Source organism: Loxodonta africana, chromosome 12 (assembly GCF_030014295.1).
Source record: "Loxodonta africana isolate mLoxAfr1 chromosome 12, mLoxAfr1.hap2, whole genome shotgun sequence".
Lineage (NCBI taxonomy): Eukaryota > Metazoa > Chordata > Mammalia > Proboscidea > Elephantidae > Loxodonta > Loxodonta africana.
Window position 1 is genome coordinate 94,648,661 of NC_087353.1, and position 12,373 is coordinate 94,661,033.

A 12,373-nucleotide genomic window follows, 5' to 3' on the forward strand; every position below is an offset into this window, starting at 1 on the left:
ATTTTACGCTGAGAGGATTAGGATGGGGTTGTAAGGATGGGACCCTTACTCAGGTCACCTCCCTGATCCAAGGTAAAGGGAGTGTCCCTGGGGTGTGGCCTGTACCACCTTTTATCTCTCAAGAGATAAAATGAAAGGGAAGCAAGCAGAGAGCTGGGGACCTCATACCACCAAGAAAGCAGCACGAGGAGTGGAGCACATCCTTTGGACTCGGGAAGAGTGAGGACAAGGACCTTCTTCTAGAGCCGACAGGGAGAGAAGGCCTTCCCCTGGAGCCAACACCCTGAATTCGGACTCGTAACCTACCAGACTGTGAAAAAATAAATTTCTCTTTGTTAAAGCCGTCCGCTTGTGGTATCTCTGTTATGGCAGCACCAGAGGACTAAGACAGGGCTTTAGCACCACTTCAACGGAATGAGAAGGAAGATTTGATTTCCACAAGAATCCCTCCCCCACCCCCATTTTTCACTTCACTAATAACTTTAAAATGCAGTCCAGGCATCACAGTGATTCAGAATGGGAGCTGGCAGTGGAGGCGAGACGGCACTGCCAGGTCTTGTTCGTTCCAGGGCATCCTTCGAAGAAACCATTGGACTAAAGTGCATGTTCAAACTCTGCTTAAAGTGACGCCAAGGTGTAGGGCCCCCAGGAGAACCTTCTGAAGTCCTGCAGGCAAGAGTGGGTCTGGTTGCCAGGGGCACTCGCTCTGCCACACCTGCCGGGAAGCTGCAGAGAGAGATTCTAAACTGGCTGCGAATCTCATTCCCTCCCTCTGCAGCCAGAGCCGCTGACGGGTGTGGTGTGCGGTGGGCTGCCAAACAGATGGGCTGCAGAGCGCGCAGCCCATCTGCCTTCATCATGCTCATTTCCTCTTTTATTAAAATGTTAATGAATATAGTTTTTATTTATCAGTCAGCGGCATATGCGGCATTCCTTTTCTAGGAGACAAATACGCAATTTGCCCAACCTTGGGAGTCGGCAGAAAAGTTTTTCCCTCTTACATATTGAACATAGGAATTAGGAGTATTTTGCTTCTGTTTAAACCAGCAAATGGGAGTTGAACAAAATAATTGCTTTACTTGTTGGTGGCAGCTTGGGGAAGTGGGAGTGGGGACCCCTGAGTCTAACACCAGCCTTGTAGTGACTAGCTATGTGGCCATGAGCATCAGTCTCCACATCTGTTAAATGGGGACAACAGCTCGGCCTCCTGGAGTTGTCCTGGTAAGCCAATGAGATAATTTGTGAGAATGTGTCTTTTTTAAAAATAATTTATTTTCCTTGTTTTGTTATTGTTGAGAATATACACAGCAGAATAGACACTAATTCAATTTCTGTATGCACCATTCAGTGACATTGATTACATTCTTTGAGTTGTTGTGTAACCACTTTCTCCCTCCTTTCCAAATTGTTCCTCCCACACTAACATAAACTCACTGTCCCCTAAGCTTCCTGTCTGACCATTCGAGTTGCTGTTGTCAATTTGATCCCATATAGGTAGTTTCTGAAAATAGCATGATATTCAAGGCAGGCGTTCTTTACTAGTTCAGCTAAACTATTTGGTTTTCAGAAGACTTCAGGGGATATTTTGGTTTAAGGTTTAAAGATTATCTCAGGACGGTAGTTTCTAGGCTTCATCCAGCCTCAACAGCTCCAGAAAATCTGGATTCCGTGAGAATTTGAAAATCTGAAGAATGCATTTTGTAGTCACTTCTCATTATTTTGATACGTGCTTATACAAGTTTGGATTTGTTTTCCCTATTTTCTTAGATTCTCCATGGAAAGTACATCTGTCAAATGTTGGCCCCGAGATGACAGGGGTCACTGTGAGTGGCCTGACCCCTGCTCGCACCTACCAGTTCCGGGTGTGCGCCGTTAACCAAGTGGGCAAGGGCCAGTACAGCGCGGAAACAAGCAGGTACCGTGGGTGGGACTCCCTGTGTGTGTCCAAGTGGCATGTCCTGGGTCTGAAAAAGAAGCCTTATATTAGGTGGAGGAAATTGGTCCAAGTGATCAACCTGCATACCTTATTAACACCGGCAAAAACATGAACAGAAAAGACTGTCACAAAGATGGAAAATGCAGACTTAGCTTGGCCTAGCTGGGTTTTCCTTAATAGCTCCAAGGGAAGTTCTTAGATTTCTCCTGCAGTGCTCTGGCTGTGCCTACATAAATTGTCGCTTATAGCACAACCCTCTGTGTACATGAAATTAAGGGCTTACATGTTTCCCGCGCCCTTTATCCATCCTGCCTGCCAGCAGATGGAAGACGCTGCCACTGTCTTTGCAGACAAACGCTGAGCAGAGTGTTGGAAGTGGGGTGAAATGAGTTCTAGGGTTTGCATTTCAGTGTTTCCTTCCAGAGTGGCCTTTCTGCTCACCCAACCCCCGGAGAGCTGCTCAGATGTGACACGGAAAGATGGCTTTATCAAATTCCACCATGCCCTCCCTGTTCAACCTGAGCTTTCAGTGGGCTTGATTTGCAGAGTAGTTGAGATTCAAATGGCCTTTTCTCAAAGTGTGGGAGTTTGATATGAAATATATTGAAAGAGCCGAAGAAAACAATTTGGAAGGAGTCACAGATGGTGGACCCAAGAGCCAGCTCTCTCAGGCGCATTATCTTTCTGAAAGAGTGGAGGTGCTGTGGATTATTCAGACAGAATAAAGTCACCTCTAGCATGTTCCTTGTAGCTGGCTTAACTGATTTTCTATTAGGTTGATTTGTTGTAAGTATTTCATGCGTGTCCTTTCCATTGGATCAGCTGTGTGTTTTGCTGTTCTTATCACCTGATTTGAGTAGTCAGGCTCAAGATTCAACAATTTGAGAGTGCAGGTGAGGGTCCATTGTTTCTGGTGCTGACCTATCTTTCTCCCCTACCCATCTTTTATTTTTAGATTGATGTTGCCTGAAGAACCACCCAGTGCTCCCCCAAAAAATATTGTGGCCAGTGGGCGTACCAACCAGTCCATCATGGTCCAGTGGCAGCCACCCCCAGAAACCGAGCACAATGGGGTCCTGCGTGGGTACATCCTCAGGCAAGTAGCCTGTGATTGGCCACTTTTAGACTGTTGTCATAAAGGTTCAATGATTTATTTCATCATTGGTACAAACTCAAATGTGTCTAGTAATTGAGGGAATCAGGTAAGGTGTAGGGCTCTAGGGAGTGGTGGAGGCTGGCAAACTGGAGTACACAAGCTAATGTGGGCAGCCATTCAGAGCCATTGTGTGCACGTGCAACCATTGTGCACACAGTAAACTGGTGTCAGTGGTTACTCTTTAGCAGGAGAATGGGGGGGGCATGTCATGGCTAGGGAGCAAGATGTGGTCTTCATTGTAAATCCTTTCATTCTATTTAAGTTTTTACCAGGGGGATGTACAGTAAAAACTGTGAAAGCTGGAACCTGTGTAAGGCAGAAACCTGTTGGAGAAGGAAAATGCAAATATCTTTCACTAAAACAAGCAACAGAAAAGTGGTAAGACTATCCTGTCAAAGGCAGAAAACTTGTGAGACCCAGAAAAACAAGGCAGTCCCGTCAAGTTCTGGCTATCACAGGTTTCACTGTATTTTCCACTAAAAAGAGTGATAGAAAAGTGGTGAGACAGCACCCTGTCAAAGTGGAAATCTTTCAAGACCTGGAAAAGCAAGCCGGTTCTGCTGAGTTCCAACTCTCACAGGTTTCACTGTATTAGCAAGTATAACCAACTGCTGTTGAGTTGACTGTGACTCATGATGACCCCATGTGTGTCAGACCCCGTGTGGGTTTTCGATGGCTGATTTTTCAGAAGTAGATCACCGAGCCTTTCTTCCGAGGAGCCTCAGGGTGAACTTGAACTTCCAGCCTTTCGGTTAGCAGCCAATCATGTTAATCGTTTGCACCACCCAGGGACTCCATTATTAAGTACGTTGTTGTCGATGTTGTGTGCTGTCAAGCTGATTCCTATTCAATGCAACCCTGTAGGACAGGGTAGAATTGCCCCGTAGGTTCCCTAGGCTGTAATCTTCATGGGAGCAAATCACCAGGTCTTTTCTTCCACAGAGCCACTAGTGAATTCAAAGTGGCAGCCTTTTGGTTAGCCGCTGAGCACTTAACCATTGCACCATGAGGGCTCCTTTTATGAAGTACAATAATTTTTAAATTAGTAAGAATTTGATTTAATTATTAGCCGGTTGTTTCTATGCTAGTATGTTGCTCAGTATCACCAGTTCTAGTGTTTCCTACGGAATCACAAAATTTTAGATTTTTATATGAGACTGAGTCTAGCCCACAGGAAAGGTGGGGCCTGTGGGCTCTGGTGCTCTGGTCCCTGTAGAAGTTTCCAGAATAATTCCCAGGACTGTCAAACACCTGACTCTCCTCCAGAAAACTGCCCCTTGCTTCCCACTGCTGGAAGCCTGAGATTTTCCCTCAAAAACGTGCCTCTTGCTCCTTTCTGCAGCCTTAGCCTGTGACTTCCTGTTCTGTTCTAACCAGCAAATGAAAATAATTGCCTGTGCCCCCTCTACCAGCCCTCAGTGCCTGTGCCAACCAGCTGCCTCTGTCTCTTTTCAATGCACGGAGGGACAGTTTTCTGGGGCAGAAGCTGTCAAGTCAGGACTTTAAAAGTCAGCCCACAGAACCAGGCTCCAGGCACAGAGTGTCATAATAAAATCTCTCTGATGTTACAGGGCCACATTGCTCTATTTTGGGGGATTATGACCGTTAAAAGGATTTTCTCTGATGGTGTTAGTCGAATTGAGTGCTGGAAAAGAGGGCGTCTGTACTTCAGGGGCTTAAATCAAGCAAGCCCTGAAATGAGAGTGCACTGCGCAAGGCTTGTGAATATCAAAGTTTACAGAAATTAAGAACTCATGCTAAGATGAATGCGCTTGGAAACATCTCCAAATTACCGTGCGGTCTGCAAATCAGAGCTGTGTTTGCAAGCATGCATTCTCGGGGGCACAAGCCTTGTGTCAGCGCTGCAGCTCTGTACTTGGGAAGCACAAAATGGAAATAAATCACCCTTGTGGCTCTGGCCATAAGAAGTAGTTAGGATGCATGCGCAGTAATAAAATATTTATAATAATGGCCAGGGTGTTTCTTTGAGAGGAGCATAGGGGTTACGTCCTTTAAAAACATTCTCATGTTTATTTCCATGTTAAAAATCATCTTGTTCTGGCTAAGATGGTCTCCCAGGCAACATATTCCACCAGTGAGGAGATGATCACCTCCACTACCTTTAGTAACTGTGACCTTTTTAGACATCCTGTGCCTATTACAAAAGCACCCTGAGCCATGGGGCAGGACGAGCCCACCTGCCTGTCCCTGGAGGGAGCACAGTCCACTGCCAAGATGTGAATTCTGCACTTTGTGCTGCTCTGTCGTGAAGTGGCCTGGATGGAGACACATACCCGTACACGTTTAGTGTCTACAACCCAGAGCCATCTCCTACATACGTCTTAGTAGAAGAGCAATGTCTTCCAAAAAAGGAGTATTAGAGAGTACTATGTATTTTCACAACTCTTCCACATCCGTTGTTTCATCTCATTCTTGTGACATCTCTCTTGTAGAATGCCATTATTATTCCCATTTCGTTGTTGGTGGCGGTAGTTGCCATTGAGTCGATTCCAACTCATGACGACCGTCTGTATAACAGAACGAAAAGTTGTCGGGTCCTCCACCATTTTTATGATCATTGGTATGTTTGAATTCATTGTTTCAGCTATGTGTCAATCCACCTCGTAGAGGGTTTCCCTCATTTTCACTGGCTCTCTGCTTTACCAAACATGACATCCTTTTCTAGAGATTTGTCTTTCCTGATGACATGTCCAAACTATGCGAATGACAGTCTTGTCATCCTCACTTCTAAGGAGCATTCTTGTTGTATATCTTCTAAGACTGATTTATTCATTTTTCTGGCAGTCCATGATATCTTCAATATTTTTTGCCAACATCACAGCTCAATGCATCAATTCTTCTTCTGCCTTCTTTTTTCATTGTCCAACTTTCACATGCATCTGAGGCAATTGAAAAGACCATGGCTTGGGTCAGGCACACCTTAATCAGCAAGGTGACATCTTTGCTTTTTAAAACTTTAAAGAGGTCTTTTGCAACAGATTTGTCCAATGCAGTACATCATTTGATTTCTTGACTACTGCTTCCATGGGCATTGATTGAGCGGAAACCAAGGTTCATGGAACTTCAGAATTTGCTGGAGGCCACCGACCTTCTAAGTGGCTGAGCAGGGACCTGAGCCTAAGTCTTCTGATGCTAATTTCTGTGTTTTTCCCAAGAGCTAATGTGTGTCATGATAGGGCCACATGAATGAGCTCTTCTCAAGATGATGTGCTTGGTGAAAGTCAAATTGTTATGTGGTCCTGCGTACCACCCACGTGCCAGGTACTTTGCTGTCTCGGGGGAGATATGGAGCCAAAACATCCCTTTTTCCAAATGGATATTCAGTTGTCTCGGTGCCATTTATTTTAAAAGTCCATTGCTTGGAGACAGGGAATTCCAACGGGAACATCTGTCACATGTGCTGTATCTTATACCCCACGCCAAACTAAGGAGCCCTGGTGGTACAATGCTTAAGCACTCGGCTGCTCACCGAAAGGTTAGCAGTTTGGACCCATGCGGCGAGAAAGACCTGGCAATCAGCTCTCATAAAAGTTACAGCCTGGAAAACCTATGGGGCAGGTCTACTCTGTCCTAGAGGCTCACTATGAGCCGGAATTGACTCAGCGGCACTCAACAACAGCAGCAGCGACATCCCTTGCCAAAGCTCTCCCAGTGCCCACTGCCTCGGCGATCATCTTGTCCTATAAATGAATTTCACACCCTTGCTGGGTGCAGGCAGTTCAGGAGAGGAAGGCCAGCTGGGAGGTATTAGAAGTCGATGCGTAGGAAACAAAGCTGTGCCTTGACGGGTTACCCTGCAGCACTTTCATTTCTGCCCATCACAAAACCAGTGTCCCTTGCAGCCTCCCACTAGGCGAGCAGCAGGGCCTGCGGTGCTGGGGCTCCACGCAGGTGCCAGGCTGCAGGAGGCCCGCACCTCCTTGCTATTCAAGTGCTGTCTGCTCTTTGTCGTCTATTTTCCTGATTAAACAGGCCTCACCAAGTACAAATGTTCTGTAATAAGAGGGGATGAAAGAATAGTCTCAGAAAGACCTGATTTCCATGAAGAGCCTTTTGTTGCCATTTCTCTGCTTCCTTCTTGCATTCTCAGCCATCATTCTCTTTGGAAAGTTGTTCTGCATTGACAGGCCTGGATGTCTGGGTTTCTTTTTTTTTTTCCCCCATAATGGCATCCTTGTTGATGTCTAATGTATGCATCTCAGATCTGTCCCCTTTGTGCTAAGGAGCTACGCTCCTGTTGGACAGTGTGGATAAGTGGATAAGGATTATGGGATCTGCAGGCAGAAGTTCAGCATCTTGGGGGGCTCTAAGACCCCGTGTGCCATGAAGGGTTAACACATTTCCTCCTGCCACACATAGATCTTTTCCATTTTGTGCTTATCACACAAAGCCACATTTTCCTCGGGCAAGAACCTCTTCCCGGATTGGAATTAGATGCTTTTGGAAGCTGTAGGAGGATTTAGGAAATTACTCAGACTGTCCACGCTCCTTGCTTTGCACAGGGCAGCTGATCCAGAAAAGGGACCTGTTCGGTAAATTAACTTCTATGAACTAAGTCATGCAAAAACACTTGCTAATCACAATAAAGCTGTAGAAATCATTTCATGATGCAAATAGCCCTTCCCCAATTTTACATCTTTAAGAACATCCTGCTTGATAAAATAGAGCGTCATTGAGAAAGAGGAAGACGGTCAGCGAGATGGATTGATGCAACGGCTGCAACAATGGGCTCAAACATAGCAACAGTTGTGAGGATGGCTCAGGACCGGGCAGTGTTTTGTTCTGCTTTACATAGGGTCACAATGAGTTGGAACCAACTCAACAGCACCTAACAACAACAAGTCCACAATTACATATGTCATCTTTAAGAAATTCCTTTTTAAGGAATACAACTTTGAATGTCTGTACTTAGTATATTAAAGAATACACTACACATGTGCTGTCTAGGCCACCTAACATGCAATTTATACTTAGGTGGCACAAGTGGTTTGTGATCAGCTGCTAACCCAAAGGTTGGTGGCTCACACCCACCAACAGCACCACAGAAGAAAGACCTGGTGAACTGTTCCCATGGAGATCACAGCCAAGAAAGCCCTATGGAGCAGTTCTACTCTACACACATGGGGTTACCATGAGTTGGGGGTGACTCAGTAGCAGCTAACAACAGCAACAAGTGTTCGTCTAGTGTTTTAAGAAGGGTTAACACTTTTCAAAGCCACTTCTTCTGATTCAGGATCCACTCAGCCAAGCCTGGGATTCCTAAGTGGGAGCAGAGCTGGAGGCTCAGGGCATGGAGACAGAGCGGCTGCAGGCCATTGACTTTTCTAGTTTTCCCCACGTTTCAAAATCATAAGAGGAAAGCAGTTCTCAAACTGATTTATAGTAACACCCCGATAAAAATCGTGCCTAGAATTTTTGGTCCTAAGTCATTATATTTCCTAGACTGGTTGCATTTAAAAAGCTATAATTTTTTCTTAGCCGTAACATAGTTGAAACGTCAGTTCCAATTTGCCCAGAGTTTATAAGCCTTGTGAGATTAGATTATGCTTTGGTTTAATCATTGAATGGAGTCCCTTGATGGCACGAATGATTAAGGACTCAGCTACTAGCCAAAAGGTTGGTGATTAGAGCCTACCCAGTGGTGACTCAGAAGAAAGGCCTGGCAATCTTCTGAAAAATCAGTCATCAAAAACCTTATGGAATACAGTTCTACTCTGCATGCTTGGGGTCACATGAATTAGCAATGATTGGACAGCAATTAAGACAACAACACTCATTAAATTAGGAAGTCACGGGACTGGCCTGGTGCCCTGGTAGTGCAGTGGCTAAAGCTCTCAGCTGCTAACTGAAAGGTTGGTGGTTGGAACCCATCAGCAGCTCCGTAGGAGACAGACCTGGCGATCCGCTCCCATAAAGATTACAGCCTTGAAAGCCCCACCGGGTAGTTCCGCTCTGTCCTGTAGGGTTGCTCTGTGTCTTTCACATTCCTCTAACCGCACAGCCTGACCATGGGTCAACCCAGTCCCTGGTCTGCTCGATTGCCTATTGTCACAGACTTCCTTTCTACTGCAGGTACCGCCTGGCCGGCCTGCCTGGGGAGTACCAGCAGAGGAACATCAGCAGCCCGGAGGTGAACTACTGCCTGGTGAAGGACCTGATCATCTGGACGCAGTACGAAATCCAGGTGGCTGCTTACAACGGGGCTGGCCTGGGTTTGTTCAGCAGGGCGGTGACCGAGTACACTTTGCAAGGAGGTAAGCTCGATTTCCCTCGGGGCTGCAGAATCTGTGCTGGGGGACAAGATTTGCAAAATGTGATTGGCGCACATTAGAAATCAAAAGAGAGCATCCAGTCCTCTAGGAGCATTCAGAAGGAGACCATCGCCCACTTACCGTGACCTGACTTAGTTCCTAACTGTAGCGCTATCGTAGAAGGGCAACCGGTGATACCTTAGCTGCTTTGTGGTCACTAAGGAATGAAGTATCTAAATACATCCTTGAACTAGTACTCCTCTCGTTGGAAAGTTCTGCGGACTTGGGACTTCTCTACATGGACCATTTGTGTATTCTGCCATGAAGCTTGCTGCAGGCTCCTACCTGATGCTGTGAGTGTTTTCCACAGAGAATGATTATTAAAATGGCTTTTTCTTGATGCAATAGGATTGTTGGGGATGGAATTTGCATTTTAGAACTTTTTTTTTTTTTGCCTTTTTCAATAACTAAAAGCAAACAAGTTACTAGATCAATAAAAGCTCCTATTCTCCCCTCAAAAAAAAAAAAAAAAGACCAAGCGGAATATCATAAAGCCCAAACCACCGAACTCACTGCCGTCAAGTAGATTCTGACTCATAGAGACCCTTCTAGGACAAAGTAGAACTGTCCCATAGGGTTTCCAAGGCTGTAATCTTTAAGGAGCAGACTGCCGCATCTTTCTCCCGTGGAGCAGCTGGTGGGTTCACAGAGCCAACTTTTTGTTTAGCAGCCGAGCACTAGGCTGTGCCACCAGGGCTCGTCACAAAACCGGTGGGTCTTGAATAAATGTGCCAAGCCCTAGCCCCATCATCTGTAGGACTTTTTACGGTGTCTTGTTCCTCCACTGTGCTACGAGGACCTACCTGGAAGAGCAGGGCATTCTGAGCCTTCGCAGGCCTGCGTTTCGGCGTTACTGCTGTTAATGGAAATAAATGGACCCTCTCTCGACGAGACCTCCTGGGCCCCACGGCAGCCCAGATCCTTGCCTGGGGAAGTAATTTTCCCACCAAGTCTAAAACTGTTTTTCATTCAGCGATGTATGCCTGCCCCTGATGCACAGGTGTGGTTTTATTTGCTTAGCCATTTTTATTGCTACCAGGCCTTGACCCTTCTCATACGATAAGGTTTCTAGCTGCCCACTTCTCTCCTCAAATCGTGCCTGCGGCCTGACGCTCCTTGGTATTACATGCGGTTATTATCATCCCCTATTGACTGGCTGCCTGTTGCCGTGTGAACGTCCCTAAATCCTCCCTCGTAAATTAAGTGCGGTCAGCTCTGCTTTCACAGTAACTAGCAGGAATATTTAAAATGCCCGAAGGCTGCTTAGAACCAGATCTTGACCGAGTAATTCTTGACCACTCATTTGAAAACAAAAATAGCTGAAAACCTGGGCAATTAATGTTTGCTTTGGTCTATTTAATGAAATAACAATAAATTTGGAAACACTTAAAATGACTAACATCGCTATGGATAATCCCCCATGACTCTTAACTGTGACTGCTTGGCTTTACTACCAGTGCGTTTGAGCGCTGGGGAGGGCAGAGAGGAGTAGATTTCAGCCTGTGGGGAAGCGCTTGGAGGCTTTTGAGTTTGCATTTTGTTCAGCTGGCATTGGGGTCCAATTAAAGGTGTAAGAGATGTGAGGGACACGATCTAAATGTGCCATCAGGAGGCTCAGTCTGTCAGTGAGTGCAGGCGAGAACAGAGGGGAACAGGGACATGGGCATCGCCTGGAGACAGAACAGCAAGGACTTGGCTGCAGAGTGATGAATGTACCCGCCTCTGGTGGCAGTGAGAAAGCATGGCAATGATATATTCGGGTGGCGCTCTATAGATTCCAAACTAGTTTTTCATTTTTTATTTCTTTTGCAGCTCATAAATGGACCTGTAAATGAACTCAATTAAGCCCATTGTCGTTATTGTTGTTGGGTGCCTTTGAGTCCACTTTGACTCACAGAGACCCCATGTGACACCGTAGAGCTGTGCTCCATAGGATCTTCAATGGCTGATTTTTTAGAAGCAGATTGCCAGGCCTGTCTTCCAAGGTGCCTCTGGGTGGGTTCAAACTGCCAGCCTTTCGGTTAGCAGCCAGGCGTGTTAACCGTTGCACCACCAGGCTCTCTATTAAACTCAGAAGCATTCCTTTAATGCTTCCTATGTAAATTGGACTGGGTGTAAGAGCAAGGATGGGCCCCAGGCTCTTCCACAAGACACGTACAGTTTTACAGGATAGAACAGGGCGTGTTCTCTTTTCAGTAATTCACACATAAAAACCAGTTGCTGTGGCATCAGCTCCAAGTGGTGGTGACCCCGTGTGTGTCAGAATAGAACTGTGCTCCTCAGGGTTTTCAATAGCTGATTTTTCAAAAGTAGATCACCAGACCTTTCTTTCAAGGCACCTCTGGGTGCACCTGAACCTGCAACCTTTCAGTTAGTAGCTGAGCATGTTAACATTTTCACCACTCAGTGACTTCAATTTCTACATGTTGTTATTGTGTGCCATCGAGTCGACTCTAACTCACAGCAAGCCTGTGGTGTAAAACTGCCCCTTAAGGTGTCCTAGGCTATAACATTTAGGGGAGCAGATCATCAGGTCTTTTCTCCTGAATTTACACATAAAGAAACTAAAATTCAGCTAGCATAAAGTTAGTTGATCTAAATCACATGGCTAACAAATGGCAGAATCAGCACCAATTACCAGGTCTTCTGGTGTAAGACCACTGTTCTCTGAAGGACAGCCGCAGACTCTGATGTCAGAGGGCCCTCAAAGAAGACATGAGCATGACTGGCAATAAACTGGCCACCTGGACTAGCATGCCACAGTGTGGTTTCTCAGTGGAGAAAGCGTGGGAGCCATGCAGGACCGGCCCTCCCCACATGCCCGCTGGGGTGGGCAGGTGCCTTCCTTTGTGCCCGAGCAGCATCTAGATAAAGTAACACACTGCATTCTGCTTGGCTCTGGGAAAGGATGTGTTTTCCTCACGGAAGTTCATCATCTTTCCTTAAACC

General features: G+C 46.1%; 1 protein-coding gene across 1 annotated transcript in view; it reads left to right on the top strand.

Moving 5' to 3' along the window:
- The window catches only part of SDK1 (sidekick cell adhesion molecule 1), a 363,835-nt gene that overhangs the window by 81,307 nt on the left and 270,155 nt on the right, over positions 1-12,373 (top strand). The window contains exons 10-12 of the mRNA XM_064295981.1: positions 1,768-1,915; positions 2,892-3,032; positions 9,186-9,367. Of these exons, the coding sequence (XP_064152051.1) occupies positions 1,768-1,915; positions 2,892-3,032; positions 9,186-9,367 (471 nt within the window). The remainder of the gene's footprint in view (positions 1-1,767; positions 1,916-2,891; positions 3,033-9,185; positions 9,368-12,373) is intronic.